The sequence below is a fragment of the Ambystoma mexicanum genome, chromosome 11 (assembly GCF_040938575.1).
Source record: "Ambystoma mexicanum isolate Mex_15411 chromosome 11, UKY_AmexF1_1, whole genome shotgun sequence".
NCBI classification, from domain to species: Eukaryota; Metazoa; Chordata; class Amphibia; order Caudata; family Ambystomatidae; genus Ambystoma; species Ambystoma mexicanum.
Window position 1 is genome coordinate 985187277 of NC_090934.1, and position 20131 is coordinate 985207407.

The window sequence follows — 20131 nt, forward strand, 5'->3', positions numbered from 1 at the left end:
CTTAAATCTTTTGCAGTGGTCCCTAAGGGAACTGCACAGGTTTCTGCCTAACACAGATCAGCAATGGAGCATGCTAAAGAGTCTTTAGAGGATTTTATTTCCAATGTTATCTCCTGGGTAATCTTTTGCTTGAGGGTTTTCTACATCTCTTCAAAGCATTGCTTGGAAATGGAAGGTTCTGTGGGTGAGTCCCCCGCCCCCGCGAGGCATGGACATCCGCCTTAGTAGTCTGCATCTTTTGGGCAGCAGAAACAGAACGGGCCAGGTACGCTGTAATTTCGCTCCCCTTGTGCTTATGTCCAGACCTGGGCATTATCCAGAAGGGCAGACGAGAATCAACACACTCGGGCCCAAAGAAGCGCATAGAATGTGGACCCCCCCCCAATGGATCCTTCAACAATGCACACCTGTAAGGAGGCAGTGTCCCTCAGGGGCAAGCTAGCAGGTGCAGCGTGTTATCATGGACAGCATTACTGATTTCCAGGTCTGGGACAGCCCATAGGAGTGTCTGGGAGCGCCAGGTGCCTTATCCCCTGCTGAGCTCTTCACCCAGCCAGCCCAAGCGCACACCTAAGAGGCCGCTCTACCGCCTTCCAATCCACACAGGAAGGTGGTGCAGAGAGGTGAGGATCACAGCCCTCAGGCAACAAGACCCTCTTTCACCTTCCCCCACCGCACCCGTCACAGGGGCCCCCCTCATCTCTTCCACCTTCTCGTCTCCTCCCTGGGTCCATTCGCGTGCTCTTTGCCCCTAAAGGCACTCCACCTAAGCAGCTTGTCTCACTGTGCCTCTGCCCAGGGATTCCAGAAGGCCAGCTCCGGACCGGACAGATGGAGCGAGCCTATACGTTGTAACACACGAAGGCCGCGCTCGTCACGCATGGCCTCACGTTGCTGCAGCTGTCAAGGAGCCCGCCGGATTACTGAGGTGGGGATGCTCCCAGGGAGTGGGGGGAGTGTTGGGGGGGGGGGGGGGTGTCGGCTCGGCATCTACAAAATGCTCCCGTTGGCTCCAAACCAGGGAGCCCGCTCCTCCTCCACTCCCTACCTCCTCCAATCACTCCTCTTCAAACCAGAGCCCTTCCGGTCGCCTCGTCTCCCGCAGTCCTGGTTCCATAAGCTCCGGAGGGAGCCTCTGCCGCCGACACGCCAATCGGAGGGACTCCGGTCTCTCGCCCTTCACCTGCACAGTATCTCCTTCCGAGCAGCATGGCCACCAACTTCTGGCACTCCCTTGCGTCCACATCACACCAGCTTCCCTCACACCTTGGCGCCGATCCAATCGCCCTCTTCTCTGGTCCAGGGGCAGAGGCGTCGGAATTCTAATGCTCTGCATGCCATTTTGCGCAAACCCGCGCTGTCTCTTCTCAGGCTTTCAGGTGTCAGGCTCCCTCAGCAGAGCATAGAACTGCAGTGAAGTCTGCTCCTCCAGTCTAGGGGACCTACTGCCAGCCTTTTATTGGTCAGTTGCAGTGTTTAGGGCATTTAAAATGATTTAACCAGACACCCAGAGCCTACAGCAGCCACGTCCGCATATTGTGCTGCCTAGCCATGCCCCCCCCTCCACTGAACTTTAAAGGGAGTGAGGGTACATTGCTGTCTTCATCTGTCGCTTTATGAACAGGCCTTGTTTTCCGGTCCTGAATCACGTGTGAGGAGGCCATGATTTTGTCAATTTCGCCTTTCTATTTAGTGCTATTTAATTCAATTATATTGGGTGCTATTACTCTCCTCAACCTCTGGAGACTTGATTGCTCCATTCTGCATGTTTTCCATCTCTTTAATTGTACAATGGCACTCACAAATGTTCATTGCTTAATCTAAGAGACATATGTCCTATGTACATGGCTTATCCTCTCTGACTCCTTTCGTGCCTTGCAGTCACCTCTTGCTGTGGCTTCCTTGATCCTTAGCCAAACAAATATTCTTTGTTCTTGCACACATCTGTTATTCCAGCGCCTGTCAGCTCTGCAGCCTTGGTCTTTCTCCTCTCGAGGGTTCTTGCTTACTAGTAGACGATGCCGATGTCCATTTTCTCAATATGGCTGTTTTATCCACGTTATATTTCCTACTTTAGCAAGCTTTCACATTGTCTTATCTACCTTGCGTTTCTGCGTATATACATCTACTACATCTCTAGTCACTTATCTTCTCAGTTTATGTCATTTTTTTTCGTATTCGCATGTAGGTTTGCTTTGTCACTTCAGTCAAATCTTCATTCTTTAGATATTCATATATCGTTTCAGTGCGTCCACGTGTCCTCTCATCATGACATCACTTTGCATCTGTCAGACTTCACTTGTAGTTCTAGTGGTGTCTGCAGACTTCCTTCTACCACATTAGTTCAGGGGTACATTTAAAACGGTTGTCTGAGCGTGCAACGTCTCTCATATCTTCTAGGTGGTATTGGGATGGTAACAGTTGTCAAACAAAGTGCTTTCTTGCTGTCCTTCCAGTATGACGGAGTTGAGTGGGTGGGCTCTATAAATGACATGTACGTCTGCCTCTCTACACAAGGTTGATAAAATGAGTGCCATTATAGTGGGTAATAACACTTCTTAATAAACCAGGGAGTGACTTCAGTCTCTCATTGGGTAAAATCCAGACTCGTTTTCCTGATATAGCACAGTTTCAGCTAAGCCACAATCCTCCCTGGGGCCTCTACGCTAGCAGCCGGCTTCATCCACCATGTCCCCACTCCTGTCACCGCATTCCAACGCCCCACCTCATCCAATTCCACACTTATTGGTCCTTGCCCAACTTTCTGCCTCTGTTCCTTTGTCACCAGCTTCATGCCAGCGATACACTGAGTGGCCGGAACTTTGCTGATCCATTTGCTCACCTGCCACAGAGCCGGGGTACTAATAGATCTATACTCCTCTTCTTGTGAGCCACAGTGGGTGGTAATGACCCTGAGCCTTCGTTAACAGCCTCACCATTGCTGTGGAATCGGGCTATAAAACCTGATTTTATTTATTGGTGATTAGCACACCGGAGGATGGCAGGGGACTTGCAGCTATTCAGGAAGCTCGAAATGCATGCTTTACCTCATGATACATCATGTGTGCAGCAGGGGGCCATTGTCTGCCCTGCTGGGCTACAGGTAAGTAAAGTCATGCCCCCATCTTCCTGTATCCCCCGCAGCCAATTTCCACGTACCCTGGTCAACCCCAAACCCCTGTCAAATTTACCTAAAGTTGCCTGGTCCCTCGCCAGCGCATGGAACACTGTATTCTGGCACTTCCCTGCCACGGCAATGCCGCCATGAAAAGGACGAACTGACTATTTGTAGGTTTTTGAAGTCGAGAAATTGAAACGTGAATTAAAAAAAAAAAATGTTTAACAATTTAAACTTTTATTAAGTATATTTTCATCATACACCTTTGTACAACTCAATAATGGCTGATGCATTTTCTTTTTGGTACTCCAATACTACTACTCCTGACGAGTCCCAGCCAGTATGTACTAGAAAACATTACAGTGCATTTGTCATTAAACCTGTAAGCAAAGCAACCAAAATGAAAAACCACCAAAAAGAAAAACAAACCAATATCAACATCTCTATTGAAATCAAAATGTGCAATTTGCCATGTGGTGCAGCAAACCTCGGTCATTTCCACGTGTGTCTGGATCACAATCAAGTGTGGTGTTCATTGAAATCAGGCGACCTAGACCCATACTTTAAGTCACATAACCTGGACTATATCAGCGAAAATGATGAAATGACGGTGGATGTTGGGGTTACCATGACTGCTAACATATGCAATTAGTGGAGACCAGTATGCAAGGTATTGCGGCATTTGTCCCTGCATTGTCCCGTCAATTTTGCTCATGGCAGCCACATGCCAAACCTGTGCCCACCATTCCCTGATGTCTGACTCATCCTTTCTCTTCCAGTGCTTTGGTATAACCAGTCTTGCCGCCACCAAGAAATAGGTAAGTAACTGTGATCCCTTGGCCCCCGGCTTGTAATGGCCCTGCGTATCTTCGTTGTCCAGTAGCATCACCAACGTGAACCCACAGTTCTCCTTAGTTTGGGCGAGAGCTCCTTAATTTGGGCAACCACCTTCCCTGAGAACCCCTGTATCTGGGGGCACCTCCACCACATGTGAATAAAGGAGCCAGGGGAGGAACCGCAGCACCAGCATTGGGGGGAGAGCTGCAGATTCCTTTTATGCAGCCATTCTTGGGTCAGATACCACCTGCACAATATTTTAAGGCATTTTCCTTAAAGTGAACCACCTGAAACGCCTGACCCACCCTTGTCCAGATGTTGTACCAGGTTAAATCATCTGTGGATCTACCCACATCCTCTTTCCACTTAAACATACCTGTGTGGGGCCTTAAAACTCTTGGAGTTCAGTACCCTGTTCAAAACTGCCAGTTTTGCTGCTGGAGGTTCTCCTATAAATCAGTCCTCGAAGGTGGTTGTGGCCCGCTTCCCCTGGGTTGACACGTTCGCTCGGGACGTCCAATGTATCAGTTGAATGTAGCCATACCTATCCGCGTCCCTAACCTGATGTTAGTTTGCATTGGTCAAATGTGAGGGGGAGGTTATCCTGAAAAAAATTACCCCACCCTACTGAACCCGCCTTCAGACCAGCGAAGGTATTGCCCCCTGCTCATACCCAGGGGAAAATCACTGTTACCCTATACCCCTGTCAACGCCGAGGGGAAAGTGGTGGTGGCATATCGCTGTACGGCCTTGTCCCAGCACTCCAGGGTAGCATTTGTTGTTAGAAGACCTCTCCTACCCAATCTTCTACTTCTTGGGGTGATCCAGCACCACTGATGTACAGGGGATCCCAAGGCTTCCTGCTCAATCGTGACCCAATGCTTTGGATTATCCCTGGCTGCTTGACTCTCTAGAACTGGTGCAATTTGAGCCGCAAAGCAGTAACTCTCAATGTCTGGTACCGCTAATACCCCCGCTATTCTTGCTGTCATCAGTGTGAACCTGGCTACCCTGGGGAACTTATTAGACCAGATGAATTTGAAAACCTGTGCTTGTAGTTCCTTCAGCACCGCCCTGGAGACCCACAGTGGAGGCGCCTGAAACATGCATAGCAATCTCGGCAGTAGGGTCATCTAATTGCTGCTATTCTACCCAGCCATGAGATCTCAGATGCTCCCCATCGTTCCAATTCCTGTCTGGCTCACTCCAGTAAGGTTGGGATATTTGCTGCATATAGGTCGGTATATCTACCCGTGAGATGGACCCCTAGGTCTTTCATTGAGTGTGATGCCCAGGAGAACGGAAAGCTAGACTTCAGTCGCTCTATTGTTTCCCTTGATTCTGTAACAATGAGGATTTCGAGTAATTGATCTTGAAACCTGATGCCTCCCGGAACCTGTCCAGCAAAGAGATTAGGTGTGCTAAGGAGGTTGGGGGGGTGGGGAGCGGTCTTGCGTGTAAAATAATAGGTCGTCTGCATAGAGCGCCAGCTTATGTTGGTAACCCGCTACTTCCATCCCCTTAACATCCGTCGAGAAACGCACTAGACAAGCCAAAGGCTCCATCGCCAAGGCAAAGACGAGGGGGGATAATGGACACCCCTAGCGAGTCTCCCTGTGCAGGTTCACCAGGCCTGTCAAGACCCCGTTCACCTAGATTCGGGCAGAGGGGAGAACAAAGTTGGCTAATAACAGCTTGCCAAACCCGAACCCCATGAGAATCCTGGACAGATACCCCCAGTCCACCCGGTCAAATGCTTTTTCAGCCTCGATTGAAAGCAGGGCTAGCGATTGTTTGTTGCCACGCCCATGCCGTGAGGTCTACCGTCTGGCAGATGTTGTCAAATGTCTGTCGGCCGGGGACAAATCCTGTCTGTCTTCTACTGCCGGGAGCACCCCCAACGTGTGGCTAATATTTTTGAAAACATACGGGCATTGTAATTTAGAACTGCTATAGGCCGGTATGAGGAGCACAACGTGGGATCTTTCCTTGGCTTGGCAAGCAATGTTAACGTTGATTCTCCCATTGATGCGGTAATAGACCCACTCTCGAGAAAGGAATTGAACATTTCGGCCATTTGGGTTGGCAAGTACTTAAGAAATTATGATAAAATAGGACTGTGAACCCATCAGGACCCGGGGCTTTATTCCTGGGGAGGGCCCCAATTGCTTGCGTGACCTCCGTTGTTATGGGCGATTCCAAGGCCTGCTTGTGTGCGTTAGATATTTGGGGGAGGGAAGATTCAGTCAAAAACGTGTTCTGCGTCGGGCCATTGAGGGACTCTGCGGCATACAATTAGTTGTAAAATTGGGTCAGTAGGTCAATTTTAGTTGCCTCCCCGTCATGCATTTGCCCCTGAGTGTCTCTCAACCTGCCTATTGCTGTACTGTTCCTCTGGCCTGGTAGTTTATATGCTAGTACTCGGGACTCCTTAATCGAGGTGCTATAATAATTTATTTTCGTTCTGAGTAGCTTATGTGAGATATCGTCTGCATAGGGCTTTTAATTCCACCCTTGCCACCTGCAACTGCCTATATGTCCTCTGTACCCCATCTAACTTATATTGGGCTTCCCAGTCTCAGCCTGTACTCGCTGGCCCGCGAGGACTCGCTTCCGGGCTGAAGCTGAGCTAATCATTTCCCCCCTCAGCGTAGGTTTTATCGCCGCCCACATCCCGGAGAGGGCTACATCCCCCCGTAAAATTCTCCTGGAAATATTGAGTTATCCTCTCTGTGATGGTGGTACAAAATGCTTGATCAGCCAACAGGGAATCATTCAGCTTCCACCCCATAGATGTCCTGCCCCCATCCTTCTAGCTTCAGGGTTATCGGAGAATGATCGGAGACCAAGGCTACATCTATGGTGGCCGAGGTTATTCAGGGGAGAATGGGTTAGATGCCAAGAAAAAGCCAATCCCGGAATAGCTTTGATGGACATTGAGAAGTACGTGTAGTCTTGCTGCTGAAGGTGTAGGCGTCTCCATACTCTAACCTCATATCCCCAATTGCTTTTTTAAGAGTAGACTCTTTAGCCACTTCTGTGGGGGGGGGACTTGGGCCCGTTCTGTCTTCCAATCCCTGAAGAACCACATTAAAGTCCACCCGCGCCCCCCCTGATCACCATTTCCCCCTTTTGGAATTTCGCTATTTGCGGGAATAGGTGAGTGTAAATCTGGTCTTGGTGCTGGTTAGGGCAGTATATTGATACTAGGGTCAGATCTCTGCCCTCTACTCGTAATATCAACCCAATGTATCTGCCCAAAGGGTCTTTTAGGATCTTAACCCGCTCAAAGTGAAGGGAAGCCGCTATAAGAATTGCGACCTAACCCGAGACCGACACCGCCCCCTCCCCCCCCCCCTAGCTCCCTTTTCTGGGTGGAAGACACAAAATACTGGTGGGGAAACCACCGGTATCGGAACTAAGGCAAATCTTGTTTCAACAGGTGCGTCTCCTTGATCAGGGCTATGTCTGTCTTCAAGTCAACTAGTTAGGACAGTACACTCTTCCGTTTCCTTGGTGAATTTAGCCCCTGAACATTTAGGGAAACAACCTTCATATCTGCCATCCCATATAGCAGTAAATTTGAGGTCTGACATCTGCCCCTGAATCCTTCAGCGCTTTTGCTCCCCATTTCCATGCATTTTCCCATTTGTTCTGACCGTCTCTCAACATGGCCAGCCTACCATTGCAACCAGGAATGTACATTGGATAGTCTTCTACTGAACTGCACCACAGCCAAAAAGAAAAATTTAAAAACTAAAACTAAAAACAAATGCTTCTGAACCATAACTACCCCGTGTGGGGTAACCATCAGGCGCATTGCCTGAAAGAGAGCGTGCAATCCTAGTGCCCTTATAGTTGCCTGAGAACATTTCGGTATTGACTAAGCACAGCCTATGCACCTTCTGTAGCCGGGTCTATTCCTTAGTACCTGAGCCCCACACTATTTTCGAATTGATCAAAGCGCCCATTCATCTGGGGTAGTGAGTCAGGTCGGGGTTTCCATGTTCGGACTCCTTTCTTGCCTATCCATATAGGGCTGGCGGTGGTCCTTCCTCCTGTTTTTCCTTGACTGGGTTCAGGTAGATGAAGAGGGGCCTTGGGAGCTGTCGTCTGGTAAGTGTAAATCCACTTCACGTATCTTAAGAGTCTCAACCACTGCCCACAGGGAGGTAAACTGGTGTTGGGTGCCATCTAGTTGAAACATGATGCGGAAGGGGTACACCCCCTATATCAAACCCCTTTCTCCCCTAACCAGTTGGTCAGGGGCTGCATAAGCCTCCGCCTCTGGATTGTCCCCTGTGAAAAATCCTGGAATAGTTGGAGGGAAGCCCCTTCGTACTCTAGGCAGCGTCGTTCCCTAGATTTCTGAAAGATCATTTCCTTGGTTTTGAAGAAGTGGACTTTCGCCAGGATGTGTGGAATGAGATTCTTCCGCGTTTGAAATTTAGAGTACACTCTGTGCGTGCGGTCTAACGTAAGGTTGGCTTCCTCATCCCCCAGTATCTCGCAGGAACATCTCTTTGATGTATTCTTCTAGCTCCTGATCCTTGATCTCCCTGGGCACTCCTCTGACCGGTGTATTGTTCCTTCGGGAGTGATATTCCATATCCTCTTGCTTCTCTTCTGCGGCCTGTCTATACGCCTCTAGAGCTGCCACTCTCTGCTTAAATTGTTCCTGAGCCTGGTCATAGAAGGCTGTCTCCAGCTCCCCCAATTTAGTGTCATTCTGCACCACGTTGAGGGTTAAGTCTTGAAAGGAGTTTTTCAGCTCTTGCATTGTGGACGCCATTTACTTTTGTATGTACTGAAACAGACGTTTAATATCACCCCTTGTGGCGAGTTGAGTCTCCTCTTCTGAAGTCGGGGGCAGGTTGGTTGCCGGTTTAGCCTGCTGGAGAATTTCTTTAATAGATGGAGCCAGCTTGTCCTTCATCTTTCCCGACTTCATCTTGCGCATGAATGCAAAGGGGCAGAAGTGTATTGAAAGGGGGCTTTGCTGCACTTAAAGAACTGGACCACCGCCCCTCCCAGACTCTTCTGCTTGGCTCCGACTCCAATTCTTTTTCCCTCCTCCAGTGTTGCCTCGTCAGCTCAGCCTGCCACTTCAAAACTGTCCAGTTGGGGTGTATCTTTTCCCCTGCTATTAAGATGAGGCCCACTCTCCTCTAGAGACCAATGGCTGGATCAGCCCGCCGTATTGTCCACTATGAGGGTGTGCTATGGGCATTGATCCCTTTACTGCTGCTGGGCAATGCTGTCCCCCTGCTCTTCCTTGCTGGTGAGCTCTCTGCATCTATTGGAGCCTTTCATTTGCAGTGTAGATCCCATGGTAGCCGCCTCATATGGAGCCCTGCCTGCTCCGTAGACTGCAGCCCAGTCCACACTTGCTCTTTACCTTCCAGAGCTCCCTCCTCCCTACTGCTCACTCTGGACTCGCCAAATGTCCTGCCGCGCTCATCCCCTGCGGCTGTAATGTGCTTCATTTATTTATGCCCGCTCCATATTCGGGCTGCTGGCGGGAGAGGCAGTCTTTGTTGCTGCAGGGGCCGCTGGGTGCAGCGTCCCTGCCGAACGCTTCCCCACCCGCCAAGAGCCCTCGGAGGGAGGAGGTCAGCAGGCTCTACAATTGCTGGGGGGTTTTGAGGGGAGGAAGGAGGAAGCCACCTGTTCGCCTTCTCCCATTATAAGTGCTTGTATCCGGGCGCAGCCCGCTGCTTCTCCAAGGGGGAGCAAGCATGTAACGGGCTCCGGCTGATTCGTTTCGGGCTGCTTCAGTGGCACCGCAGCTGGGGAGCGATTTCCCTCACCTTCGCCCGGAGGGGCTCCCACAGGGGCTCCGCCTCCTCCCAATCCCTCCGAGATGCAGCCGCCTCATGAGCGTAGCTAGGTCCTCGTCCCAGGGGAACTCTGGCAGCGGCTCCTCCTACGTGCCTTTTGGCGCAGTCGTCATTTTCCCTGTCTTGCTGAGGGTAGATTGTGCGGCCGTGGGCCCGTCCTCCTCACAGGGCTCCTCCGACACCAACCTCCTCCAAACTGCACCTTTACGTTCTGTGCATGTTCACATGTGCAGCGATTGGTGTCTCGCTGCAAAACGGTGCCAGATAATGGCTGCCGTGTTCTCAGCTTAGGGCTGCTGGAGCGAACTGGCTCACACCTCCATCGGCCACCAGCCAGGCCACGCCCCCCAAACATGACATTTTGAAAAAGAAATAACAAATACAAAAGAAATAACAAATACAAAAGAAAAAACACATTATCCGCCCTGGTAAGCATGGCAGGATGCTAATGGCAATAAACTCCAATGGCTGGGGGCATTATCGGTCTGGTAATGATCTGATGCTTAAGTTAAGGACCTTGAGCCTGTAACTCAGCCCAGGCGCATTACCTGATCGGGTAATACCCCCTCCCTTTGGGGGGGGGGGGGGTTACTGCTTAATTGTAACCCTTGGAATATCCATTAAGCAGTCTCATTAAGAAATAATCTCGCTCTGGCCTGTAACTCGGGCCCCGGGCCGTTACTGGCTGGTGCAGCCTGCAGAACACGAGATTATTGCTATTAACACCCCGAGGTAAACCCTTGAGGTGCTAATAGCAATATTTTAAAAAACATGGGTGCGCTGCTACGTTCAGGGTTGCCATGGAGATTGAACCCAGGGCTCCACTCAGGGCCCCTCTTCCATTTCCATGGCTTCAACAGGAAGCTGTGCTGCCATGGCGGAGGAGCCATTAAAAGTTAAGGAAATTGATGGATTTGGGGGTGTGTGGAGGGTCTGAATTTGGGGGTGGGAGGCAGATGAGGTGGGAAAACGGTAGTGCCATGTGTGGCGACCACTCTGCTAGCTCTGAAGCCGATCAGCTACCCGATTGCCCAATTAACACCCTCAGCGGGTGCGGAAGCCAATCTGCTGGCTCTACGAACTGGTAGAGCCAGCAGATTGTTCATACTGCCACATGTCAATCCCACCAGAAGTCCAGAACACATCTGCTGCCACTTCCCTGTTACCGCCCAAATGGAATTTTGTCGCATTGAGAGGCCGTGCATATGCACCCGCAACCAATTCAAAATGATTTCTGAGGCGGAAATCATTTTCTCAACAGTCCCATGCATACCCATGCTAATGTAAATGCCAAAAGCATAGTGGCCATTACTTGCCTGTTATATAGGCTTATAAAGGCATTACCCCATTATTGATGGCTTTTTGAAAATGTTCTTTCATGTGAAAGCAGCACAGGTTTAAAGACCTGCAATTGGGCTATTAACTAGGTCTTCAGGGCTCATAATGCCCTGTACCTCCTTTGAACCGTGCCTACAAAGCTTAATTATTGGAGCTTTAGAGATGTCAGGAATTCGGCTTGACGTATTGTTCTTGTTATAGGTTTTGTTAGCAAATATTTTCTTTTTGCTGCATTCCCTGCATAGCCATCTAATAAACCACCCAACGTTTGCTGCTGTTTTGTTCCTGTTTTGAATGCAAGTAAAGCCTTTTTGCTTTACTTGCTTGCCTTGCTTAGTTGGACTGTTTTGGGGGACTGATCAGTCCCGATGGCTATCAGTGCAGGGGAACTCTGTCCCCATCATGAAATTCCTTGCCTGTTTTACACTACACATAACCATACATGGAGGTGCAGTAGGGGTACTTTGTATCTCTTTCTCTTTTGTTTTGAGTAATTTTATGGTTACTTGCATGATTTGTCCAGGGACGGATGAGCTGGTTGAAGTGGATATTTTTCTACCATGTTTCTTTTACTTTCTCGCATGTGCTTTGAAATTTTGTCACATAGTTCCTTTTAGAGTACCATACACTCTAAACTGTCTGTTCCATGAAATTTCGCCTACTATTTTGGCCATCTTGTTTTTGGCATTCTTCCTGCCCTCTCAATGGTGCATATGCCATGTACAGTAAGCCCTTTCTGGGCAAACCTTTGGCTTTCTCCAGCAAAGGGGGTGGTATGCATTTGTGGCAGGTTGTGGGGGCTGGAACTTTCTGGTCCCAGTCCACATCCTGCCCAGAGTGTGATTGTTGCTGGGGATATGTTGTGGTTGGAGCCTCTTCATGATTGCACAGCTCCTGCCAGTTTGAATGGCGTAGATCCTTAACATTGGTGGGCTCTAGGCAACTGAAGCTCAAATTTAGATTATTGTAACAAGATCCCTTCGGAGAGGAGCATCCTGCTGTAAATCTGTGGTTCATCCTTGCAGCCAACCAGTATTGCCTTCAGAAACTCTTCTGCCGAAACACTGCTCCTTTGTCCGATCTCCTGAAGGCCTTCATCTGTACTACAACCCCTGGACTCTTGGGAATAACCAGTCTCAAGCCATGCTAGAGTATCCAACCGTTATACGCCTTTGGAAGTGTCTCTGGACCACCCTGTGGCAAGCTCCTGCCTGGGCTCCCTTGCTGCCTTGATTGCCATCCCAAGTTGGGATGTGGGACTCTGCAGATCCTCCACTAGTGAGACAAGATGCCTTTATCTGCAGATGCAAGTCTCCAGTATGAAGAGGGGCCTTTGTGCAATAGCTTCTTTGTCTCCACCACAAGGGTTGTCTTCTGCCGTCTGATCAATATTTCCTGCCTGCTTCATGTCCTGGGAGTCGTCCAAGGTCGTCCACATCATGGTGATCCTTTTTTCATTGTGCCTGGGACATCCGGTTGTCCAGTGCCATAAACAGTCTTGCTAGATGTGGAACCGCCAACTAACCAGACCCAAATCCATTGATATCTTAATAAGGATGTAGTGCCTAGAGGATTCCGGGTTTGATTAGAGGCCTGTAGGAGGGCTAGATAACCTATCTTAAGGTCCTCATTCCAATGAAATTGGTGGGCTAATCTTTCAAAGTTCAGAACAAAACCTTCTGTGGTCTTCTCCCTCCTGGTAGGGCTGGAGGATGGGTCTTTGTTAATGGATGATGAATCTGTCCAATCCCTTTTTTTATCTTAAGTTAGCTGGCACCTGACAATTCACTAGACGTGCTATCAAGGCTTCTGAGATTCATGTTTTCTCTTAGTGGTCCTGTTTCAGGTATACCTGGGGCCTCGTATACCTGGGGCCTCCCCTTCCTCCTCGGACTCAAGTTCACTAGATGTTTTGGAAATCCCCTGAGCTTCCCTCGTCCCCCAGCTTGCTCTGTCTAATTTTTCTGGGTGAGATCGATCTTCAGTTTCCAACTTGTCCAATAGAGGGAAGATCCTCTAATTGGACCTGGAATCTCTAGAATCTCGCCAATCTGGTCTCCCAGTCTTCTAACCCCGCCTACCCCACCCAACTACCAGGATTCTACCTCATCACTTGCTTCAAGGTATTCCAAAAGTATCCAACCCTAGGCAAGGGGGTAAGTACTCTAAGAATAAGGACAATGGTCTGGACTCTGAAGTGTCTTCTTTCCCTTCATCACTCCCTGAACTATCTTGCAAGGCGGAAATAAAAGGTGTTCTCTCTGCCCCTGGGTCAAAAGGTAAGGTGGAACTATCTTCAACCAACACAAAATTGGGAAAATGTTCTTTTGAGGGAGAGTTCGTAACTCAGGGTTCCTTAGTTTGTATTGACCAAGTCACAGCCCACTTCTGACACCATATGTAAGAATGCCGAAGTAATACTCTGACACAAAGGGTTCTTAGTGGTTGTTGGAGACTTTCTTTCAAGTGAAAAAATGAAAAGAAAACCCTATCTTGCCCTAACTCTAAGAGGGTTTCCTTGCCTCAACCAAAATTACTCCGTCAGGATGTCAAATCAGAGTCCACAGTCCTATGCCTGAATACGATCTCTGTCCCACACACTTTACGCTAAGCTAAATCTAAAGGATATCTTCCTGGTCCAGAGGAATGACGCCCTTCCCCTGGATGAAAGGCAGTTCTTGGTTTGAAGGTTCTCAAAGTTCAGTTTTAACTGATGGGGGAATCTCTCCCTTTCCCAGCCTTCCTACAGCTTCTTGTGCAGTTCATCAACTGTTGGGGGGGAATATTTCCCTTCCTCAACCTTATGACACAGTTCAAACCCTGGTGGGCGATGTCTCCCTTCCCTAGCCTTTCTCAGGCTTCTTTTCTGCCTTTGGGGGCTGGTTGGCAGACCTGGTCCCTTTCTCCGCGATTAAGAAGAGTCGTTTGGGACACTTAACCAAACAGTGATGGGTCCCTAACTTTCTGGGAAGGCCTTGTTCATTTCTCTACCAGGTACTGCAATGAAGAAGAGTAGTTTGGATGCTTCTCCAAACGGTGGTGGGTCCCTGACCCTGGTTGATAGACCTGGTTCCCTTCTCTGGTAAGGTCTCTTTGTTTAAACAAAGACTTGGTTCACTAATCTGCCAAGTTCTGGGTTCATGTACATTTTTTTAAATTTTTTTTAAATTTCTTTTATTGATTTTATGCAAACAAAACAACACAAACCAAACAAGCAGCATAATCATAATTGTTCCATTACACATCAATTTATCTTAATCACTGCTCCCTCAACACCTCCCTCCCCCCATGAGCCTATTTGTCAATCTCATTCAATGTCTGGCACATGCCACCGGGTTTCGTTCTCTTCGGAGTCTGTTGGATCTGATATTACTCCAAACAATTCTGCTATTAGCGATTTCCAAGCCAACAAGGTGCCCACCTCCCCTTCTCCAGCCAGGCTACTCGCTTCTTGCCATGCCACAGTTTCAGCTTCCGCCCATTTCTGCAAGTCCTTCCACCATACATCCACCCTAGGCTTGTGGCATTTCTTCCACCCCATGGCAATCCTACGTTTTGCAAGAACATACGCTAGATTTCTCAGTTTCTCAATATGCTTGAGTTTTCTGGGTTCATATACATTACTCTCACAGTTCTTTTCATGGTCTCTTAATCTCACATGCAGACTTGGCATACTCTCCTTCCAAGTACTGCGTCCACAGGAATTTTTCTCAGTTCTCCTCACCTTCTCTTCAGATATTTGCCAGCACTGGGTTGCCTTCTCTCCAAGAACTTGCACGAAGATTAATAGGTAGTCTGGTTATGTGATATGCCATTCTCCTGTAAGGGTCCTAGACCCTATTCTCCTTGCTATAGTGTCTTGATAATGTTTCACTTACTGCAGGGTTATCCTCTCTCTCTCCCACTTTTCATGCACTGTTGTATTTGGGGTTCCTTGTACCCATAGACTCAGCCACACAAATACCCTTAGGGTCTTGACTGCAGGTCTCCGGTGAGGTTGCAGGCTTTCTTGTGTCTCTTTTTGGCTCTCGGGCGCTGTTGAGCTCTCTCGGGCATACTGCAGCAGCTCTCTGGTTTCTGACCCTGTTTGATGTGTCTCTCCCGGCTGGGCTGCATGGTTCAACAGTGCTGTGCTGCCGGTGCTGTCCCCAGCCAGCCTCTCGGTTCTTGGTCTCTTGGCGTGTTCCCTGGACACCGTGCTTCTCGCCTCCTAGTGCTCTGGTCTCTCCCTGCTGTTCTCTACGGTGAGCGGCCGCCATTCTCTAGACCGATCATGCAATTTCATCCGATTGATCCCTGTGGATCTGCACTTCTCCCTCATCAGTTTCTTGGTCTGGAACCTCTGGACAGTTACCTCTATTCTTCCTTGTCTCAGTGCTTTCTACTTCTTGTGTTCTATAGAAGTACATGGGACAGGAGGGTAGTGATGTAGAGAGTGGGGGTGAAGGAGAGGTGTAGGTGTTAGGTGGATACTGCGTTCTCCCATATTATTAGTCACTGGTCTCACAGGGGGTTTCCACTCCCATTAGATCCACCCACTGATTACCAGCTCGGGGGTAGCAGGCGCACACCGATGGCCTCATGGGAATGGGCTCTCCTTACGGAAGCAGTGACAACATCCTGGGATTCGACACACTGCGATTTACAAACATAAATAAGTAGAAATTGAATACATAGTTGAGTTAGACTGTAAACATTAGTTTTTGGAACATTCTAACAAAATGCCATTCTGAATTTGAATATAAATGTATGGGTGAAATCTATATATTCTACGTTTTCAACATTTTTCTCTTCTCAGTTTCCCCATATGCATGTTTAATTTGTGTTTTTGTATAAACTCAATGTTTTCATGTGCTGACTAGCACTGATGCTACGCAGCGGTTAATGCTCATGCCTCATATAGTGAGCTCTGTGATGTATTTACCAAGAATATATTGAATAAATACATTTCAAATGTGAACAAAATAAATAGCAACTCTTGTTTGAGTACTGATAAATGTTTAAGATTCAGGCAATATTTTAATTAACACTACAAAAAACACATACTAATTGTAAGCCTAACATGGGGTCTAGAAGGATAGGCTAGGCTGTTCCTTGTGAACATTTGATACATGTTTTTGAGAGAAAATAAAATTCTGCTTAGCTGTAATCACCTGGCCTTGTATTTGTTACGTTTACATTCTAGGAATGTTTGTCTCCAACTTTATTATTTATTCATTCATTGATGTTTATTTCTTCATTTATGTTAAGGAAGTGTTCGTGCCTCAGAATGGAAAAAAAGTCTTATGGTATTGCTGTGGACCAACCGTATACGATGCTTCTCACATGGGTCATGCCAGGTATGGTATTTAATGTTAATGGGATTGCAGCTTCCCTGTCTTCAGGCCAAACTTGTCTTTAATGAACCTTTTTTCCTAGAGTGGTTTGTGAACATTTACCTTTTGTTCAGTGCTTAATTTGTGGGGGTGGCTGCCAGTGCCCAACACCGGCACTCTTTTTTGGGCACCAGAACTCATGCGGAGCCAGCGCACGTGCCATTGCTTTGTTTGTTCTTCCACTTCGCTTTGCTATCGATTTATAAATCATGGGGCCTCATTACGAATTTGGAGGCAGCCATGGTGCTAGTAGCACCATGGCTGCCTCCAAACCGGACTCCATTACTGGGTTCCTGCAATGGGGACTTACCGGGTCATTCTGACATGGGAGGACCCGGTAATTCCTCCTTGCAGGAACCATTCCCCATGTCCATTTGAGCCACCATAGGGCTCAATGGGACTGGGGAGGAGGTAATAATGGGCACATTACAAATGGCCCATTATTACCTCCCTCTTCCCCTCGCAGGACCCTTAAAAGACGTCTGGTTTTACCAGACGTCTGGTCCGGGTCCCGCAAAGGGAACCTCGTAATCGGCGCTCATGGAATGAAGGCTGCCGGTCCCGTACCGGCACCCTTCATTCTGTGAGCGCCAGGGTCGTAATGAGGCCCATTTGGATTTGTCATTCTGATCTCGATCTCTGTCGTGGTTGCAGGCCATGGCTGGCCGGGCCTGAGAGGGGCCGGCAATAGCAATGAACAACAAACTGTTACAAACAGCCAATGAAAACTACCATTCTGCTGTCACTATGCAGTATTTGATGCATTCTGTATAGTAACACAGAATGTGCAGTTTTCATTGGCTGTTCATCTGAGCCAGTGAAATTACATGGTTACGTGGTGTTGTTTCCACAGGAGGCAGCGCAGCGCCACCTTCATTTCACGAGTTACTGTGAAGTGAAGGTGTCGAGGCGTGGCGTCGTCGGTCCAGACTTGCGAGAGAGAGAGCCTGCCCTGCTGCACTGCGTGGTGCAGCCTAGTTGCTTCCTGGGGGCCCCCCTGTGCCTGCTTTTTCATTTGTGCGGGTGCCAGTGTGCGCACCCGGCCCCCCAGCCTGAGGCCCCAACAGGAGACCAAGTCCCAGCTGGCAAACCAGGTAAGTCACTTGTTGCTGCGTGCGGTGCATCCGGAGGCTGTCACAGTCAAGTGATCGGGCAAGGAAGGCCCAGGTTGGGGCCCGGGCAGCGGCATGGTCCCCTGGTGGTGTCCTGACTGCCCAGGAGTCAGGACCCCACCAGGGGCCCATCCGCGCACGGGCTTCTGTCTGTGTGACCTGTGTGCAGTGTGCTGCTGAATGCAGTCAGTGCCAGTCCCAGGCCAATTTCTGTGAGCAGGTGCTGCCGCAGACTGAGTCGGATGACTCTGCCGCAGGTGGCCAGGCCCGTGGATTGTGCCCAAAAGTATGTATTTTACTTTATTCTTTGAAAACCTGACCTTCCGTGGGGCCGGTGGCCGGGGCCCCGCCCCACAGAAGGTAGGTTTTAAAAGAAATAACTTATTTTGAGTGGCGGCTGTGGCCCATCACTTCGAAAGTGATGGGCCCCATCTGCCCAAATATACGTTTTTTCTTTTAAAATCTTACCTTCCCATGGGCCGCTGCTCCGAGCACCTATTTTTATCATCAGGCTCAGCATGGCCGTGGCGGTGGTGGCCGGACGTAAGGTAGCCTAAGTGATTGAGGCAAGGCAGGACAAAGCACAGGACCAGACAGGGCACGGGAGGCAGCCTGGTCCCACTAGCGTCTGTCACAAAAAGAATGAATTGTCGTTTGCAACTTTGGCCACTTTTTCATTGGTGCCGAGCCCGACTCGAGACAATTGTATGCCCCAGTCTGACCCTGGATAGCATTCATCTAAGCGAAACATGAACTGTGAATTTTTGCCTGGGTGTTTCCGTTCTTCCTTTTAATGTTATCGGCCTCATTAGTTCACAAACAAGCTTCAGCGAGGGGACCCGGAACGTTGCACGTATTGGGCCGAAACCGAACTGGCTGCACTTCGCGAGAAAAGCCAATGCAAAGACGAACCTCTGAAATGCTTTTTCAGGCTTAAAGATACACACATGGAAACTAGACGGGGATAAACATGGTGCACGTGCCCACCAATCTGTCGTCATAAATAAAAGCACTAGTTGAGTATTCGTGTATAATTCTCAACCGTCTTTTGCTGTCATTTCTTTACATAATTCCAGCGCATGTTTTATATCCTGATGTGTGGTTTATACACCAGATGTGGCCCCTTAACCTGGGTACAATACGCTCCGAGCATGTGCTCCAAATGAGAGCACATGCAATCCTCAGATAGGAATCCTCAGATAGGGAAGTGGGTGTCTGTTACACCCCGCAGTTTAGTGAAGTATGTCGAGAACATGTCAGTGGGAAGGAGGTATCCGAATATGCATTCTCCTCTGGCTCCTGAATATTGGGTGACAAAACGTATTTAGTTTTTTAATGTGTGCCATTTACCTTTAAACCCAGGGTATTCATAAATTGGGCATAGCGATCAACGAGGCACTGAAGAGATCTGGGGATGCGAGCTAGTGAAATTGTTGTCGTCTGCATATGCAAGTAAAGGCAAACGCTGGTTGCCCAGCCTAGGAAAGTCGGAGTTTGATTTAAGTAAATGGTCATAAAGACCATTTATATAAACACAAAAAAGCTAAGGGGCCAAAACACAGCCCTGACGTACCCCACATTCTATTTGGAAAAAGGGGTACAATGTCCAGCAGGTCCACTCGCCACACAGGCCTTCTAAAAGATGCACCAAGACACCAGGGCAATTTATGGATCTGACCATACTCCATAGCCTGCCACGATTGACCTTCTCAAATGCAGTGCTCAGATCCATGACAGCCAGATAGATAGGTTCATCCTTGATAAACAAAGAGTTTGCTACCACCCGATAAAGGTTCAAGGCCTGTTCTGCGGTCCCCAGACCTGGTCTAAAACCCACCTCAAATGGATAAAAGATGTTTGTACTCTCCACCCAAGACGCCAGTCTCCCGAAGAAAATCTTAAATACAGAATACCAAAGGCGAGATTGGTCGATAAGATCCTGGTAACGCTGTTAGGCCTTGTTTTTATAGATTGGGCAAATAATAGCACAGGACCAAGAAACAGGCCCCCAGCACATGCAGCATTAAACCCCAAAGTCAGAATGTGGGCCCACAGGTTTGGTTCTGCCAGGAACAAGTCTGCAGGGACATTAGCCAAATCAGGGACCTTATTCCTGCCTTGGATCTTAATGGCTGTCAGGCTTTCCCCAACAGTGAGTTTGATGATATCCTCCATGATGCCAAATAATAAGTTGGGCTCCAAAGCAAGGGGCTCAGCAATAGCCAGATCACCTGAGGCATTACTATATAAAAGGAAGAATAATGACTTACCTAATCCTCATCAGAGGCCCCAGAACACGGACCACCCTGGTTGTAGTTATAAAAGGGCCCATTATTAATAATTTCTCAAAAGAGCTTGGCGTCATTATTAAGCGAGGAATGGACCCATGCCTCCCAAGACAGTTTCCATTTCACCCTTTCTACAAGCAATAGCCTTCTCATAAGATGTTGGGCCTTGATAATATCAAGCCTTGAAGATAATGGGTTCTTCAGAGTTCTCAACAGCGAACAC

At 48.6% G+C, this 20131-nt stretch overlaps 1 protein-coding gene across 2 annotated transcripts in view; it reads left to right on the forward strand.

Annotated features, from left to right (window-relative positions):
• CARS1 (cysteinyl-tRNA synthetase 1) overlaps positions 1-20131 on the forward strand; it is a 1125505-nt gene that overhangs the window by 116176 nt on the left and 989198 nt on the right. For both annotated transcript variants that reach the window (XM_069624151.1, XM_069624150.1), the window contains one exon: positions 16384-16472. In XM_069624151.1, coding sequence (XP_069480252.1) covers positions 16384-16472 — 89 coding nt within the window. The remainder of the gene's footprint in view (positions 1-16383; positions 16473-20131) is intronic.